Consider the following 17964-nt stretch of genomic DNA (forward strand, 5'->3'; position numbering starts at 1 on the left):
TGGTTTTCAGATCATTTATTACCAATAAGTAAAAGACAAATTGAAAATCAGAAGGAGGGGGGTGGGAAACATCACAGACACCAGAACACTTGCACAGAGCTAATCAGAGCTTTGCAAATGTTGGAACATAAATAATTTAAAAGGTATCTCTACCAATTAAAATATTCTTAAGAGGTACACATTAAGTTTGCTTGCTTTACAAAAATCAGGCGCTTTATCCTAAAACCAGAGCGTGAGGGGTATTTTGTGGGTTGTTTTGCTTCTAGGAACGACTAATGGCTACAACTTCAATCCTCTTAGATCTGTTCCAAGTGGACTCACTGGGAGAGCATTTGTGGGAGTGATCCAGGGTCCGTGTTCTCCCAGAATCCTGCGTCCAACAGTGGCCAGCACCAGCTGCTTCAGGAGCGAGGTGCGGGGAGCGAGGGATGGAGCAACCCCATCCCACAGAGGAGAGTGTGAAAGCCCACGGGCTGTGGGGTGAGCTGGGCCTTCTGTTACACCACAAGGACATCCTGGGGCAGCAGTTAGGGCAGGATTGCATCACATTTAAGACACATCTCCCCAGTCTTGCAGCCTGAGACCAAGATGTTTAAAGGTGACACTGCGTTGCTCTTAACTCCAGAGCGCTGCCTGCCCGACCACGTTCTCTCTCATCCTGGGATTGTTTCAGGAGCTGCCTTTCTGAGGCAAGTACCAAAGGTGAAGGATGTTCTATTCTGAGCTAATAAATAAGTAAAAACCCCTAACAACAGCAACAACAAAACCCCAAACCATACAGACTCAAGGCTTCCTTCCTGCTGCACTCTTCGTCTCCCAACTCCTTTCAGTTCCCTGGGATACACTTCCACACCATCCATCACACTTGCACAAACACACATTAAAGCACAGCTCAAGAACAGGCTCCCGAGGTTGCCACTGACAAAACTCACCCCTGGGGCTGTGCATTGCCAAGTCCTCTTTAAAAGCTGCTCCAGGACTGGTTTTGCACACTCACACCTCGGAGGAGTTTTGGAATACATGGAAAAGCTGTGTCCAGCTAAGACAGGTCTATCAGGTGTTTCTGAGAGACTACACCACACAAAAAACCAGCACAACCCACGCTCCCCAAAGCAGATGCTCTCCACACTGCACTCTGTCAACACAGGAAAAAAAAATCTGGGAAAAGAAGGAAACCTCTGTCTTATTTTCATCAAGGCACACAATAAACGAGCTCACGTAACATCCAGACAGACTTTCATAGTATCTGGAGCTATTCCCTTTGGTCCCCAAACTCATCATGCACTCATGAGAGGTTTTTCAGCAGCCTGCAGACAGGCAGAGGCTGCCCCATCCCAGTGACATCCCTGATCCCAAGGACATGGATTTTGCCATGACAAGCTCAGCAGGGAAGCAGAGCTAAAAACCTGCCTGCTGTCCTTTGCTACCATTTCCCTCCTCCCAACCCCACCACAACGGTGTCTCACACCCAATCCAGCACCTCCTTTGCCATTCTGGATCCTTCTGTCCAGCACTTTATCTGAACCTTGCTTTGGTTACAGCTCCCTTAGTGCACACAGTCAGTGTGGGTAAAAACAAGGCACTTGTGGTTTTCCACCTCCAAATCACCAAGATCCGACTTTCCGACAACAATGGGATAATTTCTGGCCTGGTATTCTCTGTTACAAGCTGTACTGCAGGCACAGAAACACTCGTGTGTCACACAGAACACAGGTGGTGTGAGCACAGAGGATTCCTCATCACCCGAAGAACTGGAATCACACGATCCTTTCTCTGCTGCCTGGAGCTGCACAAACAGTTCATCTCCTGCTCTGCTCAGAACCCCTCTTCTTCCCAATTTACACCTTCACACGAGACGTGAATGCCATATGTTAACATTTTTGTGTGTGTTAAATGCAGAATTTTTCTCTGTTAGCCTTTTCCAGCAATTTCCAGGGGATGGTTCTTCTGGAGATAACACGATCTAAACTGAAATGCTTGACAGCTCTACGTGTAACCGAACGACCAGGTGCATTCTCTGCAAGAGAGTGAACTGCTCTTATTTTTTTGCACATCCCCACGAAGCATCAAATGGATCTCCACCTGCCAGGCACTACCCCACACTCTTCCTTACCTGTCAACTTCTCCTCTGGGAAAGCACTTCCCATTATTTTCACCTGATTACTGCGCTGCGGGGAAGGGGAGGGAACTCACGGCTTTTAGAGGCGAAGAGCCAAGTCCCTTCCTAAGTTATGTTCCCACAGAAAACCGCGCTCGGGCCCGTTCTGACGCTTGAAAGCAGGAGTTAGGAGCTGAGAGAGAGGGTCTGTACCTGCTTTTAGCAAGTGGAGTTAGCACAGTACACGAGGGGTGGATCAGAGCAAGAGGGGCAGCCGCGGTCAGCAGCCATCCAGGCCGCAGTCGGTGCCGAGGTACTCCGAGGTTTCCAGCTCCACGCTGGAGAGGAACCTGCGCGTGGCCTTGCGGCAGTTGTAGTCCAGCGTGGTGGTGTAGACAGTCTTGGCGTGCTTCGGGTAGATGATGGTGGTGCTGGTGAAGCGCCGGGGCCTGTGGCGGGGCTCGAAGCGCACCTCGGCCTTGTAGCTGCGCCACGAGCAGTTGGGCACGCAGACGATGGTCTGGCTGCACGAGGCCACGCTCAGGCCCACGGGCAGGTACACGTCGTCGATGAAGTGCTTCTCCGAGTCGTATCTCACCGAGGAGGTGTACCTGCAACGCAAGGGAGGCGTGAGCTCTGCTCGGGGGTTTGTGGGGAAGAGGAGCTGTCGGGTAGCGGGGTGGCTCCTCAGCCCTGGAGCTGCCACCTCACGCAGAACCATCTGCTGGTGTCTTGCACGTTTACGGGATGAGAAAAGAGCCTTATGTTAGCAGCATTCCCAGGATTATCACCGCTTAGCCCAGCTGCCAGCGCTACCGAAACTTCTTCTCAGCCCTGAGCTCTGTGAACGTACAAACCTCCTGCAAACTCCTAAACCCAGAGGCCTTGATCCACGTTTAGGCTCGGCACACAAACATCCCAACTCCTCCGAGCGCCGAGCCCGTGGAAGCACACGTTATCTCCTCAGCTTTGCTCTGCCAGGAATCACATGGGAGTGCTCTGCTATCACCCCTGGCATGGGGCACTCTCTGAAGACAAACTCCTGAAGATTCAGCTGGCAGGAAAACACTGCAGTTTGCACACCCAAAGCCTCCCTGCCTGTGTTGCAAAAGAAAGTTTCCACCTCCTTCGTGCTGTGACAACTCTGTGCTGGCTTTTCCACTAACTAAGGAGTTAACTGCCTCCAGTTCCAGCCACAGTACGGGCTCCTTCCCCACACCAGGACATAATTCGTCCTACCCTCCCCTGCATTAGGCTTCCATTTGATTTTATCAGCCTCCCTCCAATTGCACAGTCATCAACTGAGAGCCTTCTTTTCTCATTACTGCAAATCATGGTGTTCAAAGGAATAATTCACAGGCTGTGAAGTGATGCAGAGCATTAAAAAAAAAGAATTATGCACTCCTCTGAATGTTACCATTTCTTTCAGCTCACACAACCGGCCACAGCTGTTAAGATAGAAAGTGCTTATTATAAAACCATGAGGTTGCAAGAGCAAAATTCCTTTCCCTTAATGAAACCATCCTAAAAAGATCTTTGAAGCTCTTCCCTGATGATTAACTCCTGGTTAATCAGTTGAAAGGCAAAGTTTTGGAGCAGTGCAAGGAAGGAAAAGCAGGAAAGTAAAATATATTGAAGTCTTCCTGGAAAAATAACCAACAAAACAACCATAGGGGTGGGATTAAAAGAGGCTGAACACTCCTTCAGCCTGTACAAATGTCCAGGTCCAGGAATGTAGAGCTGCGGTGAACAATGGCTCTGCAAATAAATTAACTTGACTCACAGGCACTGATAAGGCCTAACTGCTCCTTTGCAGGCTAACTCCTCTAACTCCTTCCAAACGAGATGACTGTAACACCATATTTACCTTATTTCCTTTGGTGGTAAAGGGTCAAACTCAACTCCTTCGCCAAAGGATAAAGGACACAGTCTTGGAGGGCAGCTGGAAAGAACGGGGCTGGGAGAGAACACGGAACTCTGCAAAAAAATGCAAAAGGATTTATGTTACCATTTTGTTGTAACTTTTATGTTACAATGCAGTACATTCTCAGGAAAACAGATTTGTTTATCCCTCAGTATGGAGCTGTTGAGGTTCAGGAGGATCTGCTAGTCCAAGATGTGCTACAGGTGCATCCTTCAGGCCTGACTCCACACTGGTCTACAGCATTCAAGAGGTGGCCAGGGGCATTTTTTGAAGACAAGGTCCTAACTTCAGGAGCTTAATTCAGAGAAGCCACTCTGGGAAATGAGAGAGGAATGCAACCCCTTGGTGCAGTGTTCCCTGTATGAACCCACACTCAAGTTCTAACCAACATTTTATAGGTGTCTGAGAGCTCTCTCCTTGCTGGATTCACCCCATACACCCACAGACAGACCGCAGCAGGAAATTATCACCAGGCACCTCGCTGTGAGCCACCTCCTTGCTCCACAGCTATGCCCTGGCTCCTGTTGGAAGGCGTTAAATCCAACCTAATTCATGCACAACTTGTTGGGAAGGATGAACTCATTCCCGCTGAGCGGTGATTCATGGACTGCCCCTGTGCTCCCCTCCTGGACACTCAGCACCGTGAGCTGACACCGAATCCCACAGCCCAAGGAAACCAAAGCAGCCCTGAAGGGATGGAATCCAAGCCGTGTGTGTTTTTGAAGCCAGCTCTGCACGTGTGCTTACTATCGAGGGGCTAGGGGGCTGTGAGCATCTTTCCCTCCTGTGGCCTCTTCCAATTTCACAGCAGCACCCCTGTAGAAAGTGGATTTTTCCTCTAAATCTGAGGTCTCCAAAGTATTTGTACCACCAGCTCAACATCCAAAAACTATTTGGTGAAAAACCAAACTAACCGAAACCATTGTTTATGCAGAATAAAGTTACTACTCCGGGTCGCGCCGGAATAACGGGAGTTCCCTTTCCACTGGGATTTCCAAAGACGTGCTGCGATGCCGTCCCAGCCCCAACCTGGGGCGGGAGGGAGAGGAGCTTCCCTTGCACCCAGAGTCGACCCCAGAGCTTTGTAAAAAGCCCCGGCCGGCCCGGTTCCCGGCGGGATCCTTCCCTCCCGGCGCAGACCCGTTCCGGGACGCGACAGCGGCCGGAGGGCTCGGTTACAACGGAGGGAAAAGGCGGGCGGCTGTTCCAACCCATTCCCACGCCGGCCAGCCCCGGTCACCCCCGCGGGTTTGTTTCCACCCTCCTTTCCCCGCGGGATGCCCGGGGCCGCCGGTGCGGGGTCCCGGTTGCTGCGGCACGGCGGGGTCCGAAGGGCAGCGGCTCCTCCGGGGCCCCGCACCTGCCGCGGCGGCACCGGGCCGGGCAGCGGCTGCGCGGAGCTGCCGGTCCCGCGGTCCCGGAGGGTGCCGGATGGTCCCGGAGGGTGCCGGCGGCCCCGGGCAGCAGGGAGGGGCCGGTACTCACCGCGGCGGAGGGCGCGGGCGGCTCGGGCTCCGGGAGCCCGTTGGCGGCGGCGCGGTCGGGGCTGCCCGAGGAGAGCAGCCAGGGCGGCGGGGCCGGGCCGGGGCTGGGGGGCAGCCCGGAGTCGGGGCTGTCGAGGCCGGAGTCGCCCCGCTTCCTCATGTCCGGGAGGTCGGGCACCTCCCGCAGGCTGAGCCGCCCCACCATGGCCGAGCCGCCGCCGCCTGCCCCGGCCCCTGCCCGCGCTGCGCTCCCTGCGCCCGGGCGGCGGCGGCGGGCGGGGCGGCCGCGGAGCCGGGGAGGGGCCACGCCAGGGGCGGGGCGTGTCCCGGCCCGTGTCCCACCGGTGTCCCTGTATCCCTCCGGTGTCCCCGTCCCGCTACTGTCCCTGTCCTCCGGGCACTCCCTGTCGTCCCGGTTCTCGCCGTCTCCCCGGTGTCCCTGTCCTCCCGGTGACCCCATCCCCGTAGCCCCCGTCCTGCATCCCAGCCCGACCGCAGCCGCGTGGGGTTAGGCACTGGAAGGTGGCGGAGTCACCGTCCCTGGTTAAAGACAGACCGGACGCGGCACTCAGTGCTCTGGTCTGGTTGACAAGGTGGGGATCGGCCCCGGGGTGGACTCGATGATCTCGGAGGTCTTTTCCAACATAAATGATTTTGGGATTCTGTGAAACCAGCCCCGACGAGCTGCCCCTCCAGCATCCCTCGTCCAACCCACAGTGCACCATCCCAATGTGCTGCCAGCAGAGATTTTGGGGAGCACTGAAAGAGCTGCCAGATCCTGGTGGGCTGCCTCCAACTCCAGTGGTGCTTTCCCCAATAGCGGGGATTTTGGCAGCCGGGTTAAGCCGCCCAAGTTTTCCCTCCAGGCTGCTCTTTTTCCCTCCCCACTCCCGAGCATTCGGACTCAGGCAGCAAAGCTGCCGCCCCTAATTGCAGTTTTCAGGCAAAGCTGCCGAAGCCGAAACAAGAGAACAGAAGGAAAAGGTCTTTCTAGCACTACAGGAGACCGAGGGAACCTTTTTTGGAAAATCCTAATGAAATAATTGCGCCATGTCATCAGATTCGGTGGGGGAATACTCTTGTGGAGGGAAAGCAACTCTGAAGCCGGCCAAAGTCAACACTCCCCTGCACAGAAAGCAGCAGTCTGGGCTGACGGGCCCAGCACAAGTGAACCCAAACCTCTGAAAAAAATTCCTTCCCTGCCCCAAAATTAAAAGCAGAGCAGAACTTTCAGCCGTAGGCGTCTGTGGTTTGCAGCTATGCGGTGCTGGGAACTCCGGAGACTTCCTCAAGGAATCTACATTCCTTTGAAGAAATACTATGAGGCTGTTTGTCTTTGCTGAAAAATGCAGATGGAAAGAAAAAGAACATTAAGAATTTTGACTGAAATCTTTGGGGTCTGAGCAAATGTGCTGGACAGGTGTTTTCTTCCTTTTGATTTAAGTGTATCCCCCCCCCAAAAAGAGATGCTGGTCTCTGCAAGCAATAGGAAAGCTGATCACTCCTCACTCCAAAATCTCCCATAAAAGCCCTTTATGAAATCAGATGCCTTGGAAGGCACTGGAGCAGTTTCCAGATGAACACAATCATCATTTCAGAACTGCTGTGCAGCTCCTGGGTGAAAACCCACGCTGCCAACAACCCACAAAGTGCAATTTAGGAGGAGGGAACTTGTGGCACATCCCAGCAGTCACCTCCGAGGGCCATGGGTGCTCCCACAGCCACTCCCATGGGGATCAGGGTCCAAGTGAGAGGGATCTCAGTGCCTGGGAGAAGGAGAGCCCCACGGGCTTCTGGAAATCTTCCTGCTCCTTATTTACTAGCAAAAAACTTCCTATTCTGGCATGGCTTGACACAAAGGATAAATTTTTTGTGCCCTTCCAAGCTCTCGTTTCTGGGCTTTGCAGCCCACCCGAGGGTCTCATGCAGCACCAACATCCAGACCTGCAAATGTGCCTGCCAGGATGAAAAGGAAGTGTTTAACCAGAATTTTAACTGCTCAATAACTCAAATACTATCGAGTCACTGTGTACAGGGGCTCTGCTTTTCAGGACGTGTACTCTGCCCTCTCGCAAAGTCTGACTGGCTTTAAGTCTCTCAAACAGTACCAACCTCTGCCATCCCTGATGGCATTGGAAATCTCTTCCCCTGCCTGTTTGCCCACATTATTTACTCTTTAACTGCCCACACACAGGCAGAACAGGGCAGATACAAGCCTCTTATCAAGATCCTCCTTCCATAAAGGACTTTCCACCAGGCCAGGCGCACTCGGCTTTATCAGCAACCCAACCACAGACGATGCCACACGGGGGCTGTCACCGGGAGAAGCAAACCAAAAGGATCCCGTGTTATTTGACAACGACAGAAAGCTCTTTCCAAAGGATTGGAAATGCCAGGCTGTGCCACAGAGGAGCTGCGCTCACCCAGCACTGGGACTGACGGCAGCGCTGCAGGGATGAGCGCTGACAGCACGTGGCCGAAACTGCTGAGGTTTCATCAGCTTTTACAACCCTGCTGCCACCGCCCTCATGGAGCCAAGGAAAAGCTCGTGGAGGCTGGGACATCGTCACTTGGATGCTCAGAGTCCTGGCTGTAAATCTGGGGAAAGAAAGGAACACCCAGCGCCCGGCGCAGGCTCTGCCCAAGGGCGGAGGGGGCAGGACCGGCAGGAGAAAAGCAAATGAGTCATTAATTCTGCGAGCGAAAAGAGCTGCTCCAGCGTCATGCAGCGCGTGGAAAAAGGCACTGCCCCTTGATTAATTTCAAAGGAAAAATTAGGATCTCTCAGAAATCTCTCCTGCAGTGGCAGACAGCAAAAATGATGCGATTATTTAGGGGCACAAGGTCGGGAGCGCTGAGACACCCACGCGGTGCAGGGAGCTGCTGTGAATGCGGATGCTGCCGGAGAGGAGAAGGTGGAAAAGGCAGAGAGGAGCTGCAGGAGCAGATGGACAGCAGGGAGTGCTGGGTCCAGCACGTTTTGGGTGAGGTCCATCCCGGCCACTGGGGTTTGCAGCGTGGCAGCTGTACAGAAAACACCCAGCAATGAGCATCAGTAACCATTTAATTCATTTTAGTGTCACACCCCACATACAGGCAGAATTACACCCCGGCCTGAAACCATAAAAAGTGGCATTTAGTACAGAAAACACATAATCATCCTTTATTCCCCAAAGCTGTAAACTCCAAAGAGCTAATGCACAAATAGAGACCTGCCAAATCTAATAAACACCCAAGAGCCAAGGGCACAAAACTCTTACAGCAAAAGTAGAAAACTGTGAATTTGCTCTCTGAAAGTGGAACTCCAAACCCCCAGCCCTGTGGCGTTCTTCAAAGGCTGAAACTAAAAATTCATTTCTCCTTTTATTTCCTCTTATCTACAGAATGTAATGCAGAGAATGAAATGGGGAAAGCCTTTAGGAAAGACACATGATGATAACTTCAACATCATCTTCAGCTATTCATAATTTAGTAAGTGACTTAGCCTTAGACAAAGCAAAGAAAAACTCATCTAAAATAAATAATTCATCCCCCCGTGGGAATAATGAATCTCTGCAAAGCCATGTTCCCTCCAGCTCTGCAGTGTGGTAACTCGTGAGCCATCCTGCACGTGCACCTTGAGGTAATCTGTCCTTGGGGAATGGCTGCTCAGAATCCCAATGTGCTTTCAACCCTTCCTTCTTTGGCCACCCAACGGGAAATCAGGAGAGGAAATAAACGAGGCAACAGCAGATTTGTAAAACTGGAGTGATGAGAAACTGCTGTCCCTCCCCACAGGTGTTGTTGATGCTCTTCACTCCCCATCCCAGTGGGTGGATGGAGCTCATGTTCCTGGAGTCTGACTCCCCTTTCCTGATGTGCAGCAGTGATTTTTACAATCCCTGTGAGTACAGCCCCTAAATAAATACAGTCCTAAGGCCCAAACTTGCCCTGGTGGGGAGCATGACCCTCCCAGGAAGGCATCTGACAGCATGGTTGTTCCTCACCTGCCACACTGGTACAGGACTTCTTCCTGGGCATGCAAGTGAAGCTGAGTCAAATAACACAGGCACAACTGGTTGATCTGCCCTGCACCCATGAGGGCTTCATTCACGGTTGGGCATACGCCTTCCCAGTCTCCCAGAAAGGGTACAGAGGAGTTTGGGAAGAAATCCAGCAGTGCTAATGACAAGGTGAGGCCTCCCTGCACAAAGACTCCTTGGGGAAGCATCCACTGATCCCAACCCTGCTCCATGCTGGCTCTGTGGCTGGGAGCCAGGAGCTGGGCCATGGGAAGAGGGGCCTGGGTTATCCAAAATATTTCACTGCTGGTTCTCCTCCCCTCTGCACTGCTGCAAGCTGAAACTCAGAGGAGGAGGAGGAGAGGAAGGGTTTTGAAGCCTAAGGCTGCTGTAAGCCTCCTGTCCTGGGCTCTGGCTCCTTGACAGAGCCAACATTTCCAGCACTTCTCCTTGCAGGTCAGCAGAGGTGCTGAGGAGGCATGTCCCTGCTCAGGACACGCCAGCTGGAGTGAGAATGAGGGGCTGGAGCAGTCTGACACTTGCTACATGAAGGGCTCTTTGTGGAGACGGGGAGAGATGCTGGCCAGGAAGGATGGAAACTCCCACTGGGGACAGCGGGCGAGCCCAGCACACGCCAGGGAAATACCAAGCAGCTGGAGAGGGCTCCATACATGTCCTCTGTGGGCTTTAAGCTGTGACAGCGGCTGAGGCTGCCAGCTGGTTGGCAGGAGCTTTGCCAAGGTGCAGAAGGCATTAATTCAGCCCTTTCCTCCTGTTCTCAAAAGGATTTGCCTTGCTGTTTCACGGTGCTTTATGCATGCCTGTCCTGGGAGCAGGGGAGAAGGCTGCCTTGGGGTTCCCTCCTGGGCATCCCACTGATTCAGTGGAGCTGCAGATGCCTGGATCCCAGCTGTTAAAGGGTTGGGGTTTTGGTGGCGGTGATGGTTTGGGGTTGGTTCCCCCCACCCCACAATAAATAATGAATCAGAGGAAAAGCTCTGCAGCAGGGAGTGAGCAGTAACACAGAACTCAGGCAAAACCCTCAGTGCTGCAGCAGGAGCTCAGCCCGGATAAAAGCTGCGACACCAAGTATATCACAGCCAGACAGTCTCTGAATCCACCTAAATTGTTTCTGTAGCTGCTGGCTTCCAGATGCCTCTATTTTCTCCATCATGTGGACCTGGGAATGTCCTGGGTTTCGCTCCTGCTAAGCTAAGGGCAAACACCTTGGTCAGATTCTTCCTCGGTCTGAAAGCGTCGCAGTACGCGACGGTTAAGAGCTCACAGGGATCGGGAGTGACAGCACACGGGCGTTTCAGCAGCACACTGTAAATCACAAGCCTGACGAGCTCTGCTCCCCCTCACTGCCACCAGTCCCAAGCCACGGAGTTTCCTTCTGCTCCCTCAGAGTCTCTTTTTGATGAGTTTCTCCAGTTTCCGTATCCGAGAGGATTCCTGCTCGGGCGTGGGAGCGCTCAGTGAGAGGGAGCTGGTGCTGTCCCCGCCGGGGGGAGGAGCGGGGAGGCGCAGGCGGAAGAGATCCAACATGCTGCTCTGCTCACTCCTCTTCAGGCCCTGAGGGAGCAAAGGACAGGAGTCACTGATCTGGGAGCAGCTGCAGCACAGCCCATTTCAAACCTCGACCTCCTGTTCACCCACCAGGAGCTGCACAAAGACCTCTGGGTGACCCCGAGCTCAGCCCCAGGAGCAGAGCAGGTATGAAGATGTGGAATGAACTGGAAATCTTTTTTTCAGTAGCAACTCTACTTTCAGAGTTTGCCTTACAGTGCTCCTCCCACCCTCAAGCCCCTCTGAATTCACACTGAAATAAAAGTCCCCAACGATCCCAAAGCAGCATTAGGGGATGAGCAGAAGCCCTGGACAGGTTCTAACCTTCATGTCGAGGATCTTCTGGAACGTGTCAGTGCTGCAGTCAGCGAGGAGCTTGATGTAATTGTCCACAAACACAACTGGGGGCTCATGTGGAGCCATCACCACCTGCCAAGACAAGGAAGAAGAGATCACACAAATAACAGGAGTGAAGGGCAGTGCTCAGTCAACTCTGGCCCAGGAGTGACAGCAGGACTGGCTCCTAAAATGAAATGCTTAAGGAACCAGAAAGAGGCTGCTTATAAGAGAGGTAAAGGTGAGTGAAGAGAAGCAGATTAAGGAGCAGGGAGGAAGCTGGGTCTCTTTCAGCACAGCAGTGGTGCTCAGGGGCTCTGCATCATTTTTCAAAGAGCAGCAGGACTTTGTGGCCTGTGGGCTGGCAGGCACTGGTGTATTGTTAAAGCTCCAGATTTTATCTTGTTGCATGGGGAAGACAAGCTGGGGAGTCGCTCAGGGGACAGCGCTGGAGGCAGCGGTGACACTCACAGAGTCCCCAGAGATCAGGGAGCCTGGACACAGTCCAGACCCTCACTTTGGCTGCGTGTCCCTCTGGCTCCCTCCTGCCTGGAGGCTGGACACACAGTGTGTCACAGGGGAACATGACAACACTCTGTGGCCTCTCCCTTGGTCCCCAGGACAGTGTGGGGCAGAGCTCTCTGCTCTGCAGTTCTCCTGATATGTCACCGATGGGTGAGCAGTGCCACATGCAGCCACTCTGCCCTTGGGGTGCAGCTCCTCTTGGCCTCCTCTCCTATGGAGAGACTGGGATGACGGATGGGAACCCCCCACCACCATTTGCCCAGGAGCAATGGTAAAAACACAGGAAAAAAATCAAAATAGCCTCAAAGTTGGAAAGATGATCCCTTATTGATATGCTTTTCTTACATAAGCAACAAGCTCCACAGAGAACACATCTTTTGATAATGCTGGGCAGCCAACCATCTTTCTGGGGAAGAGTGCACATGTGTGTGTGTAAATGGGCAGAAACAGCACCAGACCAGACTCTTCCCTGTCTCCAAAAACATTTCCATATGTTTGCATTGACCCAGCTCACCCCACACTGTATTCTGTCACCAAGACATTTCTTTCTTTCCCTGCACTTCAGACCAATGAAACATCATAGCCATGTATACACTTATAAATCCTTAATTTACAGCCCTTGTAAAAATCTTCTGCCAAGATGAAAAGCTGGAGCTTCAGACAGCACAGCCAGAGGAGAAGGGGAAGAGCTCTGTGGGACGTGCACGGCCCGGCGCCCTCCTCCCTGCTCCCATCTGTGCTTCGTGGGGCTCAGCTGAATGGGTTTGTTTGTGCTGTCCAAGGGCCCAAAGTTTGTCTTCCTGCATTACCTGCCCCAGAACAAGCCCGGGAACACACACTGTAGCTGCCAGTGCCATTAGCCTGGGGCTGTTTGATTCCCAGTTACACTGACACAGAGCCCTCGCTGGGGGCCACAAGTGCTTTGTGCAGCAGCAGGGCCAGCACGGGCTGGGTGACACAGCAGTGCCACTGCTGCTGCACAGCCTGGGGACCTGCAGCACTCCATGTGCTGCTCTCCTCTCCAGCGTGATGCTAAGGGCAGAAAAATGAACTCCATTACTCTTCTGATTCACGCATAAGCTCCAAGGAAAGACCTGTTCTGTACGCAACAGGCACCAATCTTCCCCGTTCCCATTAGCACAAAGCAGGATATTTTTATTCAGGTCATTTCTAAGAAAATTTAGACCACAATTCACTTATACCTCAGTCACCTTATTCCAAAAGCAAGGAGCTGGAGAACTAATGCCTGAATGCAGAGCACAAACTCAGCTGTGACATTCCCCTGGGCATGGGAGCAGAGCCACACTGAGCAGCAGGCCAGGAGGGACAGCTTGGGCTCCTCACCCCTCCCTTGCCTTGGCTGTGGTTTACAGGAGGCTCTGGCTGGCAGCTGCCTGTCCTGCCTGACCCCAGGTCCCACTAATTCCTTCAGAGGAATGCCTTCCCAGCATTGCTGGCAAGCAGGGGACAATCCCATCACCTGGGAGGGCACAACTGTACAGCTCCCAGAGCTTCTCCTGGGATCAAACCTGACTTCTCCCTCCAGCACCAACTGGGAAGGGCAGATTGCTTTGCTTGTTGCTTTTTATGAAGACAACACACTGCTTTTGGGTCATTTTCCAGGCACCAGGTCTGGAAAATGAAAAAGGGCTCTGGTGAGTACAGTAACCCAGACATGTTTGCACTGGCTGTTACACTAGACAGTAAACAGGTGATTCAAGCACGGCTTGGCTCCCCTGCGTGACGGAGTCTGCACAAGGGCCTGGAGTAACCTGAACCCCGGGGTTTGCCCCACAGCACACACTCACGGATGCAAACTCTGATTTTCACAAGCTCCTGAGGGAACCTGGTGCCCCAACTCTCCTAGCAAGCAGAACTTGAGCCCGTGGTTGTCTTGAAAAGTGAGGGTGAAAACTTAAATGTGGTATTAGAAGAGAGTGGGGGCAAACCCAAGGGGAGTGAGCCAGTTCTGCAGAGCAGCTGGCAGAGCCCCCGGACAGGCTCACAAACGTTCATGTGCAATTGCAGATTGCTGCATTCAAAGGAAGGGCCCCCTGGAATTCGCTCGCTCTGATTCCCAGTCCAGCAGTCTGGCTGGCAGGTTATCAAAAGTCTTGAGTTACCTTCAGGATCATTTCAGCCCGAGTCATGCCTTTCACCACTATCTTTGTGTAGCTGGCAGGAGCCTTCCTCACCACTTGGGACCCAATGGAGGGCAGATCCAGGAGAACCATCTTCAGAGAATGAGTGTCCAGCAGCAGCTGCAAGAGTTAACCATACTCTGTTACTCAGGCCCCTTCTACCAAGATCCATCAGCTGCTGTAACCCAACTTTCTTAAAAGTTTAACACTTCCCACACTGGGAAAAGTCCTGGTAATTGGACTGCAGGAACAGGAGGGACTGACCCATGTAATGACACTTCCAGGAGACATGATCACCTGTGGCTACACATCAGCATTGTGGTTGATTTTAACAGAGCACTGCTCTGCTGACTGGAAATGACTTATGGCAGCCCAACATCTGGCACATCAGGCACAGATTTCCAGTCCTTCCCCCCAACAGGATAAAGTGAAACAATCTTGATTACCTGGAGCTGTACCATGATTTAGGTACCGAGGTCAAATGAACCAACACCCCGCTTCCTCCTGCACCCAGCCACCCACAGTGTCAGGTTTTTTGCCTTTACTCAACCACTTGATTGGGGTTTCTTTCCTCAAAAACTGTCACACAGTGCAGCTACACTGAGAACTGCTCACAGCCTGGTTGTTGTTTGTTACTACCCCAGCAAATAAATAAGCAACAGCCACGAAATTGAGCCCAAACAGAGCAGCACTGTCTGATGACAAAATGCTGTGGGTTAGGGCTCCTTAGGGCAAAATGATCCTGCATACCACACTCCTCTGATTGCACAAAGGATGTCTGAAGACACAAGACCAGTGAAGAACAGAAATTTGAAATCAAACTAGAGGAAGAGCAGCACAGTTTTATTTAGAGAGCAGTGAGTGTGAAAGCCCGCTGGGCTGTCGGCACACCCAGAGCATTTCCTCAAAAAGGGAACTGGTGGAAGCTCGTTCTGGAGGGACACACAACACTGTGGGCTCTGCAGAACCCCCAGCAGCGACCACAGCAATGTGAACACTGGATTCAGCACATGTGGGAATTCAAAGGAACACAAAGGGCTGAGCTGTGGAGGAGGAGGAGAGGCGGATCAGGCCGGCTGCAGTCTGGACCCCGTTATCTGTGGCAGTGTGTCCTTGCTGGGAGCTGCATTCTCATGGCTTGCATGAGAAGAACCAATGCCATCAATCTCCTCCTGGGGAGCCAGGAAACCACAGCACAGATGAGCAGCTCTGTGCACCCCAGGCTGCTAGAGACCACAGCTCAGGCTGCCATAGCTGGATTCCTGTGTGTCTACCAGGGATCCCAGAGATGGAAGACATTTCCATGGCTGGGGAATTCACGTCTTTCCCATACAAACTCTCTCATGGCTAACAGGAGTTCTGCACACCCTGCAGCCTTTCCCACAGGCACAGCTCTTGCAGGCTCTGTCCCTTCACCTTTACACATTCCAGGGTCCCTGGCATTGCTAACTCACTGCCAAAGCGCGCTGGGATGGAAAGTTGTTAAATCAGAGAAGAAAACACAGAAAGCAAAACCCCACAGGTCTTGTTCCCTGCACTGAACACCTTCATAAATACCACCCCAGTATCCACATCCCATAATTATTAGCGAACAGCAGGAAAAGCTTTGTGTAGGACCAGAAAGGCCAGGAAAATGTATTCCCCAGCAACATTTGCACCAGGGAGGACAAAGTGGCATGGAAAGATGTTGGTGGGTGACCAGGGGGGTTCAAAAGATGTTAAAGGAACTGGGGTTCTACACAGTGCAGAGAGAGAGATCAGCTGCTGAGACCTCTGTACCTCTGGCCCCAGGGAGGTATGTCCCACTCCTAATGAGATGTATTCACTGGGAATCAGCCTAATAAAAACCTTCCCAGTCTGCTTTAGAGAAGCAAATTGGGCCTGTTATTCCCATACAGGAATACTAAAACCTTTTAGCATTAGACACAAGCCCACTGCTGGTTAATCACTTTAGAAGCTTATTTAAAAAAGACTCCCTTTAATCACTCGCAGGTTATTGCTCATCACACAAGACAAGCAGGCACCGAGCTTCACTCATTTGCTTTCCATTAAGGACGAGGAAGGTTTTGATGTAAAACTCCTGTTTCATTTTGCAGACCCTGCTCAGAACCATCTTTGATGCCTAAAACCCAAGCAGCTTTGAAGGCACCCATTTGAAGTTCATGGCAGGCCCATTAGGGATGATCCTGCTTTTTTTTTGCTTTTCCTTTTACTTTTATGAGCCCACAGCGCTAACAAGCTCGATGTGCAGATAAAACCCTGCCTCTTCCAAATCCCATCGTCATGGAGCAGCAGGGTCCCAGCCTCCATTTCTTGAAGCCAAAAGCCATCAAATATGACAGCCAACGCGCCTACTTCTTCTTACCTGCTCAGCACCCACCATGCTGATAGGTTTGCACTTGAAGAGATGGTTAATGAACTTGGGAATGAAGGAGCTGCAGGAGAGATACAAAATGACACAATTACATCAGAGTATTTGCAGTCAGACAGTCTTCTGTGGGGACAAGGCATGCAGAACCAAACCAGGATGGCTTCCACAGACACCCCGAGTGCCAGCTTCCCAAGCTGATTCCAGACATATTAAATATACTAAATAAAAAAGACCCCAACCACTAGGCACAGTTCTTTTGCTTTAATCCCTCCTAATCTCAAAGTTCATTGAGAAGCTAGGTAAATAGGTAAATAAATTGCTATATACTGTAATATGAAGTATTACAGTACAAGGTCAGCAAACAAACTATTGTGCATCACAAAACCAGCAACACACCAAGATTAGTCTCACTGTCCATGAGTGGAAGTATCTTGACTGTATCCAGAACCTACATTTTCCTGCACACAAGTAATTCCATAACATGCATATTACACACTGAACTTGAGGTCCAGCCAAGGCTGGAGGTCTGCTGGGCCCTGGACACTCACACAGAGGCACCCTTCCAGAAAGCTCCTGGCCAACACAATCAAGACAAGAAAAAGTTTTGTGAAAAGGAAAACACCATTACCATATTTTACTGTCATGGACTTCAGACTCAGAAAAATGACTGCCCAACCAGGGAGAGCTTAGTGAGAATGGAAGCCCAATATTCACCACTTCAGAGCATCAGCTTTAGTTTCAGCTTTTTGCCTCTTGATTTGAGGCTTTGAGGCAGTTCCACTCCTCAGTGGATGCTCCCTCCCAGCAAGAGCACTGGCTGGGCACTTGCAGGACAAGCTCCTGCCCAACCACTCCACCAAGGAGTAGCACCAGGAAAGCTCAGGAGCTGCATGAGCAACAAACTCTGTCAGGACCACACCACTTGAACAAGTCTTCCTCTTGCTGCCTTGTTTTTAATGTACTCTGCTTCTTTCACGTGTCCTCCTTTGGCTGAATGCCTGCAGGGCTCACATTTCCAGGACTTGTCCATGACCTGGTGGCAGGTCTTAGATTTTAATGGCTCTGTCCTAAGTGAGTTTCTGTCCTTTGGGCCGAGGCTGTTGATGATGATGATCTAAATTCAGCGTGGTTCCCCCCTTACAGCTGTTAAGCTATTTGTTTCCTCCCCACAACACAAGGAGCACGGACAGCATCTTGTTTGTCCTGCCACCTGTTTTCCAAGCCAGGACATTTATTTCTCATCCTTTCTCAAGGAAGAATGACAAAAGTGTAGCTCAGGCACGCAGCGTGCCAAGCTGCTGAGCAAACCCAAAGGAATGGTTCAAGGAAGAGCCCTTACAAGCAAAGGTTCCTTCCCTTCCCTCAGACACAGTCACTACCTCTCTCAGTGAATCATTTTATCCTGGAGAGCTGTCAAGGAGAACAATTTCAAACTACTGTTGAGAACCAGCTACTGGGCTGCCCCAAGCAGCTTTGAATTTGGCCACCAGAGAAACAACCTTGGCAATTGTTGGG

The 17964-nt window shown here is 51.9% G+C and overlaps 2 protein-coding genes across 4 annotated transcripts in view; both read right to left on the reverse strand.

Annotated features, from left to right (window-relative positions):
- RFLNB (refilin B) lies at window positions 1–5770 on the reverse strand. The gene is made up of 3 exons (XM_048324854.1): window positions 5508–5770; window positions 3966–4075; window positions 1–2709 (listed from the first exon to the last, which is right to left on the reverse strand). The coding sequence occupies exons 1-3, from the start codon at window positions 5709–5711 to the stop codon at window positions 2379–2381; spliced, it is 645 nt and encodes a 214-aa protein (XP_048180811.1). The 5' UTR covers window positions 5712–5770; the 3' UTR covers window positions 1–2378.
- Window positions 5771–8552: 2782 nt separating this feature from the next.
- Window positions 8553–17964, reverse strand: part of VPS53 (VPS53 subunit of GARP complex) — a 63723-nt gene continuing 54311 nt past the window's right edge. For all 3 annotated transcript variants that reach the window (XM_048324559.1, XM_048324558.1, XM_048324561.1), the window contains 4 exons: window positions 16444–16513; window positions 14061–14198; window positions 11401–11505; window positions 8553–11082 (listed from right to left, as the gene is read on the reverse strand). In XM_048324559.1, the coding sequence (XP_048180516.1) occupies window positions 10912–11082; window positions 11401–11505; window positions 14061–14198; window positions 16444–16513 (484 nt within the window). In that variant the 3' untranslated portion in view covers window positions 8553–10911. The remainder of the gene's footprint in view (window positions 11083–11400; window positions 11506–14060; window positions 14199–16443; window positions 16514–17964) is intronic.

Source organism: Corvus hawaiiensis, chromosome 20, assembly GCF_020740725.1.
Source record: "Corvus hawaiiensis isolate bCorHaw1 chromosome 20, bCorHaw1.pri.cur, whole genome shotgun sequence".
Taxonomy (NCBI): Eukaryota; Metazoa; Chordata; class Aves; order Passeriformes; family Corvidae; genus Corvus; species Corvus hawaiiensis.